This window comes from Ruditapes philippinarum, unplaced genomic scaffold (assembly GCF_026571515.1).
Source record: "Ruditapes philippinarum isolate M1 unplaced genomic scaffold, ASM2657151v2 ctg257_1_1_1_1, whole genome shotgun sequence".
Classification (NCBI taxonomy): domain Eukaryota; kingdom Metazoa; phylum Mollusca; class Bivalvia; order Venerida; family Veneridae; genus Ruditapes; species Ruditapes philippinarum.
The window spans coordinates 86,866-106,681 of NW_026864141.1; the positions used below are offsets into that span (position 1 = coordinate 86,866).

Consider the following 19,816-nt stretch of genomic DNA (forward strand, 5'->3'; position numbering starts at 1 on the left):
TTTTTAGGTATTTTTTTTAAGTTTAGAGTATTCTTTCTTTTCAAGAATTATTCTTAGTGCATTATACACAAGTTGGAGTTTTTCAGTCCCATAGAAGTTATTCTTAACTTGGCAAATGTGGTTTTTACTGGGTAACAAACAAACTTTTACTGTTATAGCTTCATAGTGGAACTCCTTTCACTACATAGTGATTGACACATACGCGTATTATTGATACATTTACAAAGTTGTAATTGTAAAACTGCTCAAGCTGGGGCATGAAGGATGTTGCACTTTTTCATTATCCCTCATATACAGACTCAATCAAACCGACTCTGCAATTTTCTTATAATTTTGATGTGATTAATGCTTCCGAGGATTACCTGTTCTTCATATCTTGTTTTAAACCCACTGTTTGGTGGGAAATGGGACATTTGCCAAGTTTTTGAGTATTATCATTCACAAAATTGTTTGCATCAAAATCAAGGTGTACCTCGTCAAATCATGCGTAACTTGTTCAAATTATCAAAACATTGAAATATTACTATTCAATACAAACATACTTTCATACATTATCAAAACATGAAATTTGTCACGATAAAATATATTTACTAAAGATTTTAACATTTAAGTCGACCAAAAAAAATGTTCACATATTTATATTCCTTAAGATATCTATTCACATATTGTATAAAATTATCTTTATTTGTAACTGTCTGTATGAAACATTTATTTAGATAAAGGCCCATAATGCCCCAGCCAGAAGAGCTTTTATCTTTATTTGTTAAAATCTTTTTTATTTTTGGTGTCCTGTTAGAATTTTTTCTAAACAAATAAAAGTTACTCATTAGCAAATTACCTGAAACATATTTTGCTTCTATTGCTGTTTGGCAATTGTTACAGTTATAGAAAGTTAGTATTTTGTATAGAAGTCAAAATACTACTTCATTACAATAATATCACATTCAGTGTTACTTTCTTCAGGTGATAAGCATATAACATGCTTTTAACTTAAGTAATGCATCTAACATGTTTTAACTTAACGGTTATAACTTAAACATTATAAAACTCATGTTTGCCCTTTGAAAAGAAAGAATAATAGGTATAATGAGCCTTTAAGAAGATATTAAATCATCATTTCTCACCACAGTGATATTTCCTAGATCTTATTATTACATAAATTATTGCAAGCAAAATTCAGAAAAATATACCAAATTAAACATACAATCATATGCTGTATAAATAACTTTTAGTTAAATTTATATATTATTAAAGGGACACCACTGAAATATTTTGACATGACTGCAAATTTTCTTTCTTCAGATTAATGTTTAATTTCATATAGATCTAGACCAATAGCTTAATTGTGCCAAATTTCTGATCAATTGCTAACTTCATTTGTTCCAGAATAATTATTCTAATTGAGAAAAATAACCCAAAATTTAAAAGCGTTGCAACACTTTTCTTTTCACTGAAATCTGAATAAGAATAGCACAAAAATATAATTTTCAAGTATATATCTTAATTATCTTTTGCTTAACTTTCTGATTTAACTTTCCGTCCAAGCTGGTCTATGTAAGAAATTTTAATTTTATGTTGTAACACTTTTGTACCGCAGTGGGGTTCCTTTAATATACAATGTATGCTAACAATTAAACAACAAATTCACAATTTCCAGTACACTCTATATATAAACCCTATCAGTATAACAGGATTTTATTACAATATTTCTATTTCTTCAATAAGAGTAAAATACATAGTTACATACATGTGTACCACAACAGAAATTTTTATACCCAATCTTAAAAAACAAAAAAAAACCTTAAATTTATTAACGTGTCTCTAATCCACTTTATACATATAAATTCTATATAAAAAATGTCTAACATTTCAATATACACATGTAATAAAAACACAAAATATATCCCTATAATAGCTATTTAGATTAAACAAGAAGCCAGCATCTTTAAAAGTAAACAATATATACAGGTCATTTTTGTATTAACTTATATTTTAAGCTATAAAACATACAATTTATTTTTTATCAGGAATCTAAAATTTTACGAACTGCGGGAAGCTGCAAAACAAAACTGAAACATGAGTAAAAGCTTGGCTATTTAATATAATAATAGTCTGCTCTTATTGAAATATACAAGAATTTATAGGTTGTCTCAAAGAAATTTGCATGATATATCAAAAATGTAAGAATTGTTAACAACTATTGTTTCATTAAAACACTGATTAAGAAAATTATTTTTTCAAGAAGTAGTACGGTAAATTCACACCAAACAGTTAATATTTGCTATAAATATAACAGATCTTTAGTTCATTACATATAAATGACCAATACATATTGTCTTTACATAATAATGCCCAGGGTGCATATATAAATCTAGTACTGAGTTTTAGTTTCGTATGTTGTATGCTCTGTTGTTGTTGTTGTGGTCGTGTGCGAGGAACCTCCTCCGCTACGGCCCTGCTGCCAGCCTCGGAAAAGGAGGAAAGTGTCAAACACGTAACATGCTGTCGCCGCAAACGTGAAGAACTGTAATTAAAAAGAACAGGTTCATTATCAATAATTAAAGTTTTGTTATCAAAATTATTTCTTTTTGATTATAAATTAATATTTCATGTTTCTAAAAATTTCTCAAAATGAAAGCTAGAAAATTTTTTTTTTTTAAACTTTTTTAAATACTGACATTAAATCCAATTGTCTTTTCCTGACTTTAATATTCTCATTACTATTTTTCATAAGTGTTGAGTTTTTAATCAAGATCTTATATTTACTTATGTTTTACAATAATTAGATATATTAATAAACAACTAAATTTCTAAAGTACACTTAAATAATTCAAAACTTTTTTATTAAAGAACTTACTTAAGTTTATACATTGGTAAAACTTATCAAAAATGGTAAAAACATCAAAAATACAATATTAAGACAACAGAAAACATTGCTACTGTTCCTCTTCTTGCAAAGACATTAAAGCAAGCAAGTATGTTTACAAACAATTGGTAAAACAAAGATAGATTATTGTTATCTCAACACACAAAACAAGAAGACCATACATAATTGGCCCTGAAGTTGCTCACCTGTCAAAAAACCGAAACAGTGCTGGAATGCTTGTACTTACTGTAGTACTGTGTTTTCATTAAAATTTTAGCATAGTTAATTAGTTCTTGTACAGATATAGGCTCATATACCAGCACTAAAATATCCACATATTTAAAAGCCCAATATGCTTAAATTCTAATGTCACAAAACTTTATTTTCGGTGTCGTATTATAGTTTTCAAAAAGGTCATTTTACTTGACCTATCTTTTAGTTCTTTTGCTTGCTTGGAAATATAAGTACAGTTGTAGTGATTTAGTATTTTGTATGAAAGTTAAAATACTGCTTTGTTTACATTTTGCTACCTTTAAGACAAAATAATTTCATGTTCAGTGTTACATTCTTTTGCTAATAAGCATCTAATATGCTCTAAAATCATTATCAAAACGATGTTTGCCCTCTCTAATGTAGGAAAAATGTAATAATTTTTTAAGCATAATGTGCCTTTAAAGTATTTTCCAAGGACTGGTAAGCACTGATTTTTAAACTTGTCATTTCTTACAAAATTGGGTGTTTAATTGGTCCTAATTATGTTTACAATTCACCATTTATAATAGCTGTTATAAGCTTAAACAAGAACCGGTTGAACCGGGTGATGCTCCCCGAGAAGGTTCTGGACACAGGAAAGTATAAAAAGAAATGAACAAAGGGCAAAAACTCCAAAATTAGGCAAAGCGGAGTTATGTTTTTTTGCACTGCACTCCTATTCAATTAGATCTATCTATCTATAAAGTTTCCTGATGATATCAGAGTTATGTCTCGGGTAAAATTCAAAGTGTAAAAATGAACAAAGGGTAATAACTCCAAAATTAGACCAGGCTTTGTTTAGGTTCTTTAAGCATTGCAGTTCTATCCAATTATATCTAGCTACCTACAAAGTTTCATGTTGATATCTCTAATAGTTTTAAAGTTATGTCCCGGACAAAAGTCAAAAAGTAAAAATAAACAAAGGGCAATTACTTCAAAATAAGGCAAGGCAGAGTAATGATTCTTAAGCACGCAGCACTTCCACCCAATGAGACATACAATTTTTTGTATCTATCTACAAAGTTTCATGTTGATATCTCTTTTACATTTAGAGTTATGTCCCGGACAAAGTTCAAAGTGTAAAAATAAACAAAGGGGGATAATTCAAAAATTAGGCAAGGCAGAGTTAAGGTTCTTGTTCACTGCACACCTACTCAATGAGATCTATCTACCTACAAAGTTTCATGTTGATACCTATTATAGTTTTAGAGTTATGTCCTGGACAAAGTTCAAAGTGTAAATTAAACAAAGGGGGATAATTCAAAAATTAGGCAAAGCAGAGTTAAGGTTCTTGTGCACTGCACACCTACTCAATGAGATATATCTACTTACAAAGTTTCATGTTGATACCTCTTATACTTTTAGAGTTATGTCCCGTACAAATTTCAAAGTGTAAATTAAACAAAGGGGGATAATTCAAAAATTAGGCAAGGCAGAGTTAGGGTTCTTGTGCACTGCACAACTACTCAATGAGATCTATCTACCTACAAAGTTTCATGTTGATACCTCTTATACTTTAAGAGTTATGTCCCGGACAAAGTTCAAAGTGTAAAATAAACAAAGGGGGATAATTCAAAAAATAGGCAAGGCAGAGTTAGGGTTCTTGTGCACTGCACACCTACTCAATGAGATATATCTACCTACAAAGTTTCATGTTGATACCTCTTATACTTTTAGAGTTATGTCCCGGACAAAGTTCAAAGTGTAAAAATAAACAAAGGGGATTAATTCAAAAATTAGGCAAGGCAGAGTTACGGTTCTTGTGCACTGCACAACTACTCGATGATATCTATCTACCTACAAAGTTTCATGTTGATACCTCTTGTTGTTTCAAAGTTATGTCCCGGACAAGAAAAGGGGACGGACGGAAAGATGGAAGGACAGACAGACGGACTAACAAGGCGGCGACTATATGCTCCCCCGAAATTTTGGGGAGCATAAAAAGTAGATCTACATGTTTGCTTAAATTGACCCTCGGAGAAAATTACGAGTTGCAAACAGGTAAATGTTTCAATTCATATGCCAGCATTCACAAATCTAAAACTAATATTTTCTGCTGCTAGGTTTTCAAAAAATTAATTCGTCATTCCACAAAATTGACCACACTTTAAAACCTTTGAGAAATAATCAGTATTACAATATTACAATAGTAGCGTACCTGATTACATTTCTCAATGTGCATGCTACGGAACAAGTTGTTTTATTTCAAATATAACCACCACAATGGGAAAGAACATTAAGTTGTCTTTAGATTCAAATTTTTGAATAAAAAAAACAGGGCTTTATTTTTCAGAGTAAAGTATCATCTTTCAATGTCTTCAATTTGTAAAGCAAACTATTTTAAAAATCGATAATGCAAAAAATAAAATAGTTTTAATATTGGTTTCAATTGTAAGGTGTCCAGTAGTGACAGCCAAACATTTGCGTTAAAATTTCACTGAGGATTATTTTAAACACTTGTGAAACAATTTTAGGATAAATAAGGGTAAAATATATTTCTGTATATTTCCTTATCAAAATAATGCATTGAATTAGTCATTTCATATTGAACAAAATGTCACAACTTAAATATGATAATAGATGGATAATTTTCGTGTTATTTTATAAGCTTTATAAGATATACTGAATGATAGCGATGTTTTCTAAATCATTATCTCCCTTTTTACAATTTCAAAGTGTGATTTAAGCAAGTATTTTTCAAAATTCTAAACTTTCACAAAAGTAACCACCGGTATTAATTTCACAATTGTTGAATCTATTTACCAGCCTTGTTTCTTTGTGAAAATGCGTAAATTATTGGATACAGTCATTTAATGTAAATCTTTCGAAAATTATATGTGCTCTTTTAACCTTGATAATAATTGTATAATTATGTTTAAAATATTAGTATTTTTACAAAACAAAAATTAGATATTTCCCATGTTAAAAATGGGCATAATTCGAGAAAAACTTGTCACTTAATTATGTCCTATGACCTATGGATGTGCATTGTCCCAAGGGGCAGAACTCTAGCAGTACTTACCACTTAATTATGTCCCTTGATCTACAGATGTGAATTGTTCCCATTATCAAGTATGTAAAGAATGAGTACATTATCTATGATAGTTTTAAATTTTTTTTATCAATAAGCAATTTTTAACAAAAAACAAGGGTGCCATAGTCACAAAATACGCCTGTTTACGAAAGCTTTAGATGGAGATGTGTTATCTAGCAAGCAAGTTTTTATTCTTGGCACTGTGTTGTTAAATGAACCTTAAAACAAATCAGTAGGGAAGATATGCACAGGATGTGTGACCTTGACCTTGGTCGCAGGGACCTGAATTTTATGCATGGCACTCAGCCTCACAATGATGAACATTTGTGCCAAATTATATTGAAATCCCTCTATGCATGTAGAAGTTTTGCTCCAGACAAGCGTTTTTCTATGAGCTCTGTGACCTTCACCTTTGACCTAGAGACTTGGTTCATGTGCAGGGCACTACGTCTCATGGTGGTGAACAATTCTATAAAGTAACATTAAAATTCCTCCATGCATGTAGAAAATATGCTCCGGACAACATCTGGATATTTAATCATCTCCAGTGACCTTGACCTTGCAAATATTAACCTAAATTAAATGTGTCACACCTGTAGTCATGATAGTTACCATTTGTGCTACAATCCATCAATAAATGATGACTAAATGGTCCCTATACACATCTTCAAATTTTTATCTGAACTTTGACCTCTATGTGTAACCTTGACTTTGGTTGCAAGGATCTGAATTTTGCGTGCGACACTCAGCCTCACAATGGTGAAGATTTGTGCCAAGTTATATTGAAATCCACCTATGAATGTAGAAGTTTTGCTCCGGACAAGCGTTTTTTATTGAGCTCTAAGTGTGACCTTGACCTTTGACCTGGAGACCTGGATCATGCATGGAGCAATACATATCATGGTGGTGAACATTTCCATAAAGTATTATAAAAATTCTTCCATAGATGAAGGAGATATGCTCCAGACAAAATCTGGATATTTCACCATCTTTTGTGACCTTGACCTTGCATATATTGACCTAAAGTACATGTGTCACACCTGTAGTCATGATAATGACCATTTGTGTTACAATCCCTCAAAAAATGATGATTAAATCGTCCCTATACACATCTTCATATTTTTATCTGAACTTTGACCTCTATGTGTGACCTTGACCTTGGCCGCAAGGACCTGAATCTTGCGCACGACACTCCGCCTCACAATGGTGAAGATTTGTGCCAAGTAATATTGAAATCCCTCTATACATGTGGAAGTTTTGCTCCGGACAAGCATTTTTCAATGAGCTCTAAGTGTGACCTTGACCTTTGACCTAGAGACCTGATTCATGTGCGCGACACTGCTCCTCATAGTGGTGAACATTTCTATGAAGTTTCATTAAAATCCCTCCATACATGTAGGAGATATGCTCCGGACAAAATTGGACGCCGCCCGCCCAGCAGGGGCGTTCCCATAATACATCCCGTTTTTCAAACGGGCGTATAAAAAGTTACTTGGGATTAAACTCCAAAACATTATGGCTTTAATGATAAATAGAGGATATTGAATGAGTGTAGTTTTATACTAAATTTATTGAACAAGTTGAATAAAATTATATTATGCTAGCCTCTGGCAAGCTTAATATTGTTTTATTCAAGGAGTTCAATAAATCTAGTATTGAATCTTCACGAATATAATATTCTTTTTTATCACATATATAAAATATGAACAATAAACTGTTAAAATGAGTAATTTTTCAATGACGCGTTTGTAGTGTAACGCTAACATTAGCGTGCTTTAACGCTATGTTTCTATATAGTGCAAATGATGTCGCATCAAAGTGTTATTACGCTAGTGTAATATCGTTTTTATTAAATGGCTTTATTACACTCCTGCGCCGCGGATTATGTGATAATGTCCCTTATCTAACAATTGCGCCGTGTCATGATAATTAAATGTTGTTATCATTGATACTTTTTAAATAGGAGCATTTCTCTGAACTGTTGTTAGTTGTACAATTTTAAAATGTACTCATGACAAAACTCAAATAAGCCTAGTGGTAAAGGTGTCTGCCTCTCAACCCAGAGATCACAGGTTCGAGCCCTACTCGGGTCACGACCATGCTTCTTCATATAACACCAGTACTGGTTGGTTCCAGGAAGCGGACTTGAAAGTTATTAATATAAGTTGCAAGAACTTGTTTCGCAATTGAGCTTAAATAAATATGTCTAAACCAAAACTCAAATGAAAAAAAAAAGAGACAAAAACCAAAACAAGTTATTGAGCAGACATTGATTTTACACAGGTGTCACTGTTACCTTGACCTTTAATTTAATGATCACAAAATTCAATAGGGCAATGTCTAAATGTCACAAACCAAGATTTATTTCTTCAACTGATGAACAAGGATTTTACACCAATTATCACTGTGAAATTGACCTAATGACCTCTTCATATACGAGTCATCCACTGTCCATGGGCAATGCCATAACCATTTTAACAAACTTGCGCTTATTGCTTTTCTACTTACTGAGCTGACAAATATTTCTGACTTAAATGTGCGACCTTTGACCTGATGACCTTAAAATTAATAATGGTCATGACACAAAAGCGCTATTAAATTATGTTATATTCGGACAAATAATAAGGGAAATAATAAAAAAAATAAGAATAATGTCCTTTGTCTTGCAACTATGTCTTGTCAAGATATGCAAATATTTCAGGTTTCATGTAGATATCGCTGATAGTTTCAAAATAATTCATTCGAAAAAAATTCTAAGTTACAAAGGGGCATAACTCACAATAATATAATGTTTTCAGAGTAACCTCTCTTGTCTTATGACCGCCCCTGTCACTATAAACATGTATTCCAAGAGACAGTTGAAAGTAGTTAAGAAATTCATTAATGTTTCTGTACATTAACTCATAATATTCTTACTAGTATCATACGTTTAAAAAAAGGATAAAAAATATTAAAGCTTATCACTCAAGATATTCACAGCTCAACTCTCACCACAAACTGAAAACAATATATAATTCAGCAAGTTACCACTTACATTTTAGATTGTTTATTGAGTTATTTTCACAAAATAGAGATATAAACAAAATAAATATCTAACTTACATGTACTACATTTCAGTTACTGTAAGACATGGCTGTCCCAGGAAAGAAAGCATCAAAACAATTTTTATTATCAACAACATCCAAGGCATCAGATGAAGATCTTCAAGATAACTGCCAACATTGTGATGATGAAGGAACTAAGGTACCTGCTCATGAATACTGTTCATATTGCAAGGAACATCTATGCGAGAATTGTTTTATAAACCATAAAAAACATAAACGTTTCAAGCAAGATACTCTTTCAGTTGCATTAAGCATGCCTAAATCCTTGCAACAGACCACTACATCCACCTGTACAACCCTGCTTTATGACCGAACAACATCCTGTCAAGAACACAACTCAAAACCAAATGAGGCAATATCAACAAAGAAAGCAACAAAGTCATTGGCTATTGTAAAACAGAAAACTTTGACAGATTCTCAATCTGGGCAAATAAATCCTCGGCAATTTTCATTCCAGGGAGAAATCTGTGTGAAGACATCCAAAGATTCTGGATTCCACAAACCATGCTGGATAAAGCGATGCTGGATAACAGGGATGACTCTGCTAACTCCAGATGTTCTTATCATCACTGACTACAATAACAGAGCTGTAAAGATGGTAGATACCAGAAGTCAATCTATAACTGATCAACTACAACTAGGTACACAACCTTGGGATATCACCAAAATTACCAGTACAGAACTTGCTGTCACACTTTATAGACAACATGAAATACTGTTTATATCAGTGGCATCAAAAAAACTCAGTACGGAGCGCAGTTTAAAGGTAGACGGAGATTGTAATGGTATCAGCTATTTCCAAGCTAAACTTGTCGTGTCCATTTCCAAACCTGCAAAACTCCAAATTCTTGATATGAATGGTACTACATTAACAACTATTGATGGAAAAGCCAACGGTATTTTTGAAAACCCAATTTATGTAACAACTAACATTAGCTCTATATATGTATCTGATTATGACTTGAAAACAGTCACAAGATTAAACTGGCAGGGTGACGTGATTTCCACATATAGTATGACTAAGAATAGAGGAATGTCACTGTCAGATGATGGTACTGTCTTTGTATGTGACAAGGAGAAAAATGTTATAGATGTAATATCAGGAGACTGTTCTACAGGAAAGGTTGTGTTACAGGACAGGACAAATCCCCATGCTGTATGCTGGTGTGGAGGTTGCTCTACAGGAAAGGTTGTGTTACAGGGCGGGACGAATCCTCATGCTGTATGCTGGTGTGGAGAAACAAACAAACTGTACTACAGCTGTGATCCTAGACAAGCGCACTTTAACGACTTTCTTCACATTTATAAACTGTCATAAACTTGAACAAAGATTAATAAACAAAATACTGTCAACAGTTCTTAATAGTACTAGCCATTCTAGAACTTGTTCAAAAGAATGTAGTATAACAAGATAAATTTAGCAACATACACAGTGTACTTTTATATCAGAACAGTTTTATTTATGTTAAAAATCTAATTTGATAAAACTACTTTGTGTGAATCACTTCCTTAATACATATTCATGTCAAGATATATTAGAGCCGTGTCACGACAAAACCAACGTAATGCGTTTGCAACCAGCATGGATCCAGATCAGCCTGCACGAAAACTTTGTTGCTTTAAGGTGTATGAATAAAATATGCCAATTTTGACCAATTTTAAAACTGGTGACATGAAAATATGCCATTACCATGAAATAAATGATGACGAGGAATTAGTGATGTTAAGTATACTACATATTTTGAAATTTTCCCTAAACAATGAAAAATGGTTTTGTCCGGATTGAAAGATGGTCAAGCTCATTTATGAAATTTAACAATGGTAATGGTTAATTATTCAGCAATTTTGTTATTTCTGTACTGGCTTGAAAACAATATTATGTTACTTTTGTAAATAATTGATTATAAATGCATGTTTACAGAATGATGTGTTATGATGTATATAGATCAATCAATGCTACAGTACAATATCTGATTCATCGTAGTGCCTTGAATTGTTGTATATCATCATACATAAATAATACCAGCATGTATTGTAAAACATTTCCTGTAAACAAAACTAGTATATATTTATTTTAAATTGTTTTACGTATACTATTCATGATCTTTCTTTAATTTAAAACAGTCATATTCACTTTAAGCCTCTCTTTGTCAAAAAATATGATAAACAAGATCAACAAGGAAAGGCCGCGTTCAATAAACCCAAAAACCATCAGTATCTTAGCATCACAATGGAAATAAGATAATTTTATTAAGTTCTCTTTCTTGTGTTATCCTAGGTATGATGTCCCTGATTTGGTTTCATTTCTAAATCATGTTATATTGTTTTTATTGTTTTACCATGTTATTAAATGATACTGAAATAAATCTATCTATCTTGTAGTATACCAGAATCATTCTATTGCACTGCTTTTGTGAAATGTAAAATTACCTTGAATATCTTACAAACAATACACTTTATTGTGAACTGATATTTGTAGACAACTTCTACTTTGTAGACAAACACAAGATAATGTGTAACACCTCATATGAAAACTGCAGGCGAAAGAGATTTCACAATATAATTATGGTATCTATTTTGGCATTAATTTCCTTTAAATATAAGAAAATTTCCTTATAAAAAATTAATAATTATAGCAATTAATTCATATATAATATTTCCTTATTGAATATGATGACTATATCTTAATTGTTTAACACAATAACGTTATGATTCACAGAGCTGATGCAATAAAACCAGAATCTTTTATATTTCCTTATCGAAGTAGAAAAGGGACATCGATCTCGAGTTTTTTTTGGACATGATGGGACTTGAAATATATTTTCACGGTTTGTGTAAGATCTGATATAGGTCTAGACCATTAACATATATCTGTAAAATGTCAGGCATATTGCTCACATAGATTTTATTCTTCTATTATATAAAATGACATTCATATCTGTCTAAGAATTACAATAAAAATCATTTTGGGTTTATTTCTAAGTATCATTCTTAATTATGTTTTGCTCTTTTCCAGTTAAAAGTTCTTAAGTTGATCTACAAGCATTTAAGAATTTCATAATTCATTTTTTTCTAAGATTTTAGGACCTTTATGGAGCTTGTTTAATGCATAAGAAAGTAAGAAATAAAGTAACAGTGTTCATTTAACTCTGAATGGATGCTATCATCAAACAACCTTTTGTCAGTCATTTTACAAGTGCAGAAATTTTGTTAGTGACAATACTGACTATCAGTATTTGTTTTTTGAACAAGAACATAGGTTTAGTTAGTGATGATGCTAGCTTGCCTATGGTATCAGTATCAAGCCTGACAAGTTTGCACGTTCATACAGCCCCTCTCCCCCCCCACCATCCCTTCCAATTCCAAACACCACCGACTCTTTACCTCTTCACCTGTTATCTGCTGAATTAAAGCTCTTTTTGATATCCTAACACTTTTAAATACAAAAATGTATGAATGAAAATTTCTACATTGCAAGCAAGGCATAATACAAATTTCGCAAACTAAAAGAGTTAAATTTCACCCTCAAACTTACCATTACATGTACCTTTAGTGCTTATACAGAATAGATATTATCCGGAACATGGGTTTTTTACAAGCTTATCTCCAAGGACAAACAAACTTTTACCTCTATAGCTTCACAGTGCACTACTGGTCACAATAGGTTAGTCAACCTGTTGCGCTTATTTTCGAAGCTGTAACTGTAAAAATTTGTTTGTAACCCCTGATTAGCTGGGAAAAACCAAAAATATTCTTTAACATTTCGGAGTAAGTGCATTGAGTGTGTTGATAACAATTATAGCTATGACAGCACACTTCAAGAGGTAATATATGTAGGTAGAAATCTGTCTCTGAATAAACCAAGATGAACTGACAAATATTCTCACAAACATCAAACTATCTATTATGTTCTTTCAGATAAATCAAAAAAATTTGAGGCAAGTAAAAAGCAGCAGAAATAATTAAATTGAAGCTATTTATCAAAACTATAATTCAGCTAGCAAGATAGGTTCCTATTTTGTCCATAAGAAATAAAAAAAAAACACCTTTTAAGATAATAATACATACAATTAATTCATATAGTCATTGAAATGAAATCCGAGCATTTCCAATGAAAATACAGTCATGTCTAACGAAGTTAGGATAACAGGGTTATACATATATACATATACATAGTACATAATTGCAGTGCGATACATTATGAAAATTTTGTGACTATGATTATGCTGGTATAGTAAAAATATAGACTTGTTATAAAGAAAGACTCACAGTTGCCGCGGCAATAGAAGAATGCCAGTTAAATCGGACAGCACAAACTATACCGGATATTATCATCATCAGTGAGTATAACACATAGTAGATCAACTCCTGTATATAACATAGAGAAGTAGGTCAATATATATAGGAGAATGTGAAGTTTCGTGGAAATCAGCTAAATTATAGCCCTGTACACCTCTGACCATTAGATAGCCGTCACAACCGTCACAACCCAGGTATATCATCCTTATTACACTGTTTATCATTCTAACAAAATCTGAACAAAAATCCTAAACATATATGACATTTAAGTATACAAGAGCCATGTCAACATGGTCATCCTCCGCCGAATGTGTTTGCTCATTGGAAAAATGTATATGTAGTAGAGCAGAATAATTCCATTTTAAGAGGTCTTTTGATAATGAAAACTGATGGCTATAGTGATTACAGATTTGAAACCTATGTGAATACTGATGGCTGAAAATAACAAAGGGCAATAACTGAAAAATAATGCAGGGTAGGTTATCATTCTTGTGTGCTGCATCCCTCCTCAGTAAAATCTATCCACCTATGAAGTTTCAAGTTGATACCTCAAATACTTTTTGAGAAAAAAATTGAATTGAAAAATTAAGTATGAAAAATAACAAAGGGCAATAACTCAAAAATTATAAAAGGTAGAGTTATCATTCTTGTGCACTGCACACCTCCTGAATTAGATCTATGCACCTATGAAGTTTCATAATGATATCTCAAAGGCCTTTTGAGTTATGCTCTGGACAAAAATTAATTTTGAACTAGAAATGTGTCCATAGGACACGGGTGCCCCCACCGCGCCACTGTTCTGTCAATCTTTTTACTAAGTCAAGGGAAATAACTCTACAAATACTGGATAAATCCACAAGCGAAACCCAAGGTGCAAATCTAAATATGCTGAGCAAGCTGCCCATAAGGTTTAATGACTATGTAAAATCCTTTTTTGAGTAACTTGCGACACAAGTTGAAAATTGCAAAAAATTTCTAAGTGAAGGGCAATAACTCTAAAAATACTAAATAAATCACGAAGAAAATACCTGGTGCACAACTGCACATGCTGATCAATATTCCTGTAAAGTTACATGACTCTAGGTCAAATACTTTTTGAGTTACATGCGACACATGTTGAAAATTGCAAAATTTTACTAAGTCAAGGGCAATAACTCCAAAAATACTAAAAATATCCACACGAAAATACCCAGGTGCACAACTACACATGCTGATCAACATTCCTGTTAAGTTTCATGACTCTAGGTCAAATACTTTTTTAGTTACATGCGACACAAGTTGAAAATTGCAAAATTTTACTAAGTCAAGGGCAATAACTCTGAAAATACTAAAAATATCCAGACAAAAATACCCAGGTGCACAACTACACATGCTGATCAACATTCCTGTAAAGTTTCATGACTCTAGGTCAAATACTTTTTGAGTTACATGCGACACAAGTTGAAAATTGCAAAATTTTACTAAGTCAAGGGCATTAACTCTGAAAATACTAAAAATATCCAGACGAAAATACCCAGGTGCACAACTACACACGCTGATCAACATTCCTGTAAAGTTTCATGACTCTAGGTCAAATACTTTTTGAGTTACATGCGACACAAGTTGAAAATTGCAAAATTTTACTAAGTCAAGGGCAATAACTCTGAAAATACTAAAAATATCCAGACGAAAATACCCAGGTGCACAACTACACATGCTGATCAACATTCCTGTAAAGTTTCATGACTCTAGGTCAAATACTTTTTGAGTTACATGCGACACAAGTTGAAAATTGCAAAATTTTACTGAGTCAAGGGCAATAACTCTGAAAATACTAAAAATATCCAGACGAAAATACCCAGGTGCACAACTACACATGCTGATCAACATTCCTGTAAAGTTTCATGACTCTAGGTCAAATACTTTTTCAGTTACGTGCGACACAAAAGTGAACGAACGGACGGAAGGACGGACGGACAGACGGACGGACAAGGGTAAATCTAAATGCCCGCCACTAATGTGGGGGCACAAAAATAACAAAGGGCAATAACTCAAAAATTATGCAGGGTAGAGTTATCATTCTTGTGCACTGCACTCCTCCTCAATGAGATCCATCCACATATGAAGTTTCCAGTTGATACCTCAAATACTTTTTGAGATAAGCTCTGGACAAAATAGCATGAAAAAGAACAAAGGGCAATAACTCAAAAATTGTATAGGGAAGAGTTATCATTCTTGCGCACAACATTTCTGCTCAATAAGATCTATCCACCTATGACATTTCATGTTGATATGTCAAACACTTTTTGAGTTATGCTTCACTCAGGTGAAAAATTAAGTAAGAAAAATAACAAAGGGCTACAACTCAAAAATTATGAAAGGTAGAGTTATCATTCTTGTGCACTGCACACCTCCTGAGTGAGATCTATGCACCTATGAAGTTTCATGTTGATATCTCATAGGCTTTTGGAGTTATGCTCTGGACAAAAATCAATTTTGAAAAATAACAAAGGGCAATAACTCAAAAATTATGCAGGGTAGAGTTATCATTCTTGTGCACTGCACTCCTCCTCAATGAGGTCTATCCACCTATGAAGTTTCAAGTTGATAACTCAAATACTTTTAGAGATATGCTCTGGACAAAAATGTCGGACGGAAGGACGGACGGACGTACGGAGACTATTTCTATATCCCCCGCCGAAAAGTTTTCCGCGGGGGATAAAAATATTCATCAATTACCAATATATACATTTATATATCAGTCATTTATTGAATATTTTCGTGCATGTGTGTGTGTGTTGGCCTTTCTACTAGCGGCCGGAATTCTATGATAGATTAAGATATTCACAACTTTATTATGTAAACAGTGTAATAAGAACTCAATGGGTTTTTTGTCTAATCTGAAACAGTTTTGAAAAGTTAAATGCACAAAACTGAAAACGGTATTAGTTCCAATTTATTTCATATTTCTGCAAATCTATATCCCCCCAACACACACACCCCAGTAGCAGGGGCATAATAAATTCAGTGAAACAGAATGCCTACTGCTGAACATTTTTGTCACAGAATTATTTCACAACTACAACGATGCTGTCCCTATGCAGTGAACAAATAACATCAGTGATGTGTAGACAATACCCAAAATATAATTTCAGTTTTGTGCATTCAAAAGAGATGAAAGTTTGTTAGTAACAGCACAACAAATCTGTCTATAGAGCACTCATCTAGCAAACACATAAAACTCATGCAACACTGGTGCCATACTCACAGCAGCAGCACCTATACTGGCATCCCAGTTTCCACGTGCAGCACACACGATTCCAGCAATCAGCATCATCAATGAATACAACACGTAGTAGATTAATTCCTAAATACGTTAAAAAACAAAATCGCAAACATAATATCAAAACAATAATCTAACTAAACATGCAATTTCTTGAAAAAAAACATTGGGGCCCAAAAAACATTTTTTATAAAATCATATGCCAAACAACAAAAATTTTTTTCCACAAAAAAATGGATTGGGTGTCTTTACTTTTTATTTATGATTACAAAATGGCCCTTTTCCCAAATACCATGTAACCCAAAGGAAAACCCCAAAACAATGGGGCCAATTCCCCTATATCCCTCTTTGGCTCTTTCTTCTTTATGAAAAAGGCAAAACTTTTTGTTTTTTTTTTTTTTTTTGAAGCCCAAAACCAAAATAAAATGATGCAAGAAAAAAACAAAACATTTCATAACTTATAAATTTGACGATTTTATCTGGATACAAGACAAAAAGGGAAAGGAAATTTCTGGTGCCCCACATTCTTTTTCTTACTATACTTTTCAAACCGTGGCACCAACTGATGAAACAAGGTACCACGGCGCCGACCACCGCTGCTATGAACATCATGAGTGAATACACGACATAGTAGATTAACTCCTACATTTAAATATACACAACATAGTAGATTAACTCCTACATTCAAATATACATGACATAATAGATTAACTCCTACATTCAAATATACACGACATAGTAGATTAACTCCTACATTCAAATATACACGACATAGTAGATTAACTCCTACATTCAAATATACATGACATAATAGATTTAACTCCTACATTCAAATAAACACGACAATGTAGATTAACTCCTACATTCAAAATATACATGACATAGTAGATTAACTCCTATATTCAAATATACATGACAAAGTAAATTAAATCCTACATTCAAATATACAAGTTATAGATGTTAAACTCCTACATTCAAATATACATGACATAGTAGATTAACTCCTACATTCAAATATATACGGCATAGTAGATGAACTCCTACATTCAAATAAACACGACATAGTAGATTAACTCCTACATTCAAATATACACAACATAGTAGATTAACTCCTACATTCAAATATACATGACATAGTAGATTAACTCCTACATTCAAATATACACGACATAGTAGATTAACTCCTACATTCAAATATACACGACATAGTAGATTAACTCCTACATTCAAATATACACGACATAGTAGATTAACTCCTACATTCAAATATACATGACATAGTAGATTAACTCCTATATTCAAATATACATGACAAAGTAAATTAAATCCTACATTCAAATATACAAGTTATAGTTGTTTAACTCCTACATTCAAATATACATGACATAGTAGATTAACTCCTACATTCAAATAAACACGACATACAGGGTTGTCATTAAGAGGCGGCAGGAGGCCAAAATGCCTGTCTCAAATGCATTATGGGCCGCCTCAAAATTAAGAAAACACTCTTTGTTATGCATGATAAAGACAGAAATGACCGCCTCAAGTTCAAAACAAACCTTCTGCAAAAAATGTTAATGACAACCCTGACATAATAGATTAACTCCTACATTCAAATATACACGACATAGTAAATTAACTCCTACATTCAAACATACAGGACATAGTAGATTAACTCCTACATTCAAATAAACACGACATAATAGATTAACTCCTACATTCAAATATACACGACATAGTAAATTAACTCCTACATTCATATATACACGACATAGTAGATTAACTCCTACATTCAAATATACACAACATAGTAGATTATTCTATATTAAAATATACACGACATAGTTAATAGATGTCAAAGTTTTTTGAGATTTAAGTCCTGAAACTTGGAGGAAAAAAACTGCAAATCTAACCCTGTAACATCTTCAGAAAAATCATTAAAACAGCCATTCTGTAAGACCTTTTTTCTCCTGTGACCATATCAGTTTCTAATTTATAATAATGAGTATAATATTATAATCCAAACTAATCAAATTACATTCAGAATTTGTCATTTGTTTCAATTGGCTGTCACTAACCAAAGTTTATCTTTCTTACTTAAACATTTAGTAACTGATTAAAAAAATTACAACACATTTTAAGTGTCTAAATTTATTGAAAGATCTGATGTACCAGGTAGTGCAGAAAGCATAGGGTACTGGATGCAGAGCTGTTTATTTTTGACATGTCTGAGATTGTTAAAAAAAAAGATAGCTCCTACATTATACAATAGACACTGTCAATAAAGGCATATACAGTATATTTATGAACGGCTGTAAAATATAACAACAATACAAAAACTGGTTTAATCAAAAGAAAAAAATATTTTAAGCGGAATGCATACTTACAATGAGACCCCAGGGTCCAGGGAGTTTATAAATAATTCTAAAGAGATGAAATCCAAAGAGTAGCAGGGTTGTTATAAATGCAGACATGGTAACAAACTGAACCCATCCTCCGCCATACGGCCCCCAATGAATATAGATACTAGCACAAATAAATGCTATGATGTCGAGTACCTGAAATATAAAATATGTACCATCTAAATTAAAGACAATTTTAGCAACTTTGTAACGGATACTTCTTTATCACATAAACCGTGACGCAGGAGTGTAATAAAGCCATTTACTAAAAACGATATTACACTAGTGTAATAACACTTTGACGTGACGTCATTTGCGCGCGCTATATAGAAACATAGCGTTAAAGGGCGCTAATGTTAGTGTTACACTTAGGAGGCGCGTCAATGAAAAATCACTCATTTTAACAGTTTACTGTTCTTATTTCATATGTGTGATAAATAGAATATTATATTCGTGAAGATTCAATAGTAAATTTATTGAACTTGTTGAATAAAACAATATTATGCTTGCCTGAGGCTCGCGAAATATGATTTTATTCAATTTGTTCAATAAATTTAGTATTAAACTATACTCATTCAATATCCTCTATGTATTGTT

At 32.3% G+C, this 19,816-nt stretch overlaps 2 protein-coding genes across 4 annotated transcripts in view; one reads left to right on the top strand and one right to left on the bottom strand.

Moving 5' to 3' along the window:
- Window positions 1-807: 807 nt before the first annotated feature.
- The window catches only part of LOC132724547 (CKLF-like MARVEL transmembrane domain-containing protein 4), a 35,008-nt gene continuing 15,999 nt past the window's right edge, over window positions 808-19,816 (bottom strand). For 2 of the 3 annotated variants that reach the window (XM_060709414.1, XM_060709415.1), the window contains exons 3-5: window positions 19,205-19,375; window positions 16,803-16,901; window positions 808-2,524 (exon numbers count right to left, since the gene is read on the bottom strand). In XM_060709414.1, the coding sequence (XP_060565397.1) occupies window positions 2,372-2,524; window positions 16,803-16,901; window positions 19,205-19,375 (423 nt within the window). In that variant the 3' untranslated portion in view covers window positions 808-2,371. Of the gene's footprint in view, window positions 2,525-13,525; window positions 13,625-16,802; window positions 16,902-19,204; window positions 19,376-19,816 lie in introns of all 3 variants that reach the window. The other variant, XM_060709416.1, reaches the window with a different exon arrangement.
- On the top strand, window positions 9,142-10,591 carry LOC132724546 (uncharacterized). The gene is made up of 2 exons (XM_060709413.1): window positions 9,142-10,428; window positions 10,495-10,591. Exons 1-2 carry the CDS (start codon window positions 9,282-9,284, stop codon window positions 10,572-10,574), a joined length of 1,227 nt encoding a protein of 408 aa, XP_060565396.1. The 5' UTR covers window positions 9,142-9,281; the 3' UTR covers window positions 10,575-10,591.

Excerpts from the sequence above, each read along its gene's own strand:
- LOC132724546 (XM_060709413.1), top strand. The coding sequence starts at position 9,282 with ATGGCTGTCCCAGGAAAGAAAGCATCAAAACAATTTTTATTATCAACA. Across the intron at positions 10,429-10,494 it reads TGCTGTATGCTGGTGTGGAG|AAACAAACAAACTGTACTAC; the intron begins GTTGCTCTACAG and ends GCTGGTGTGGAG.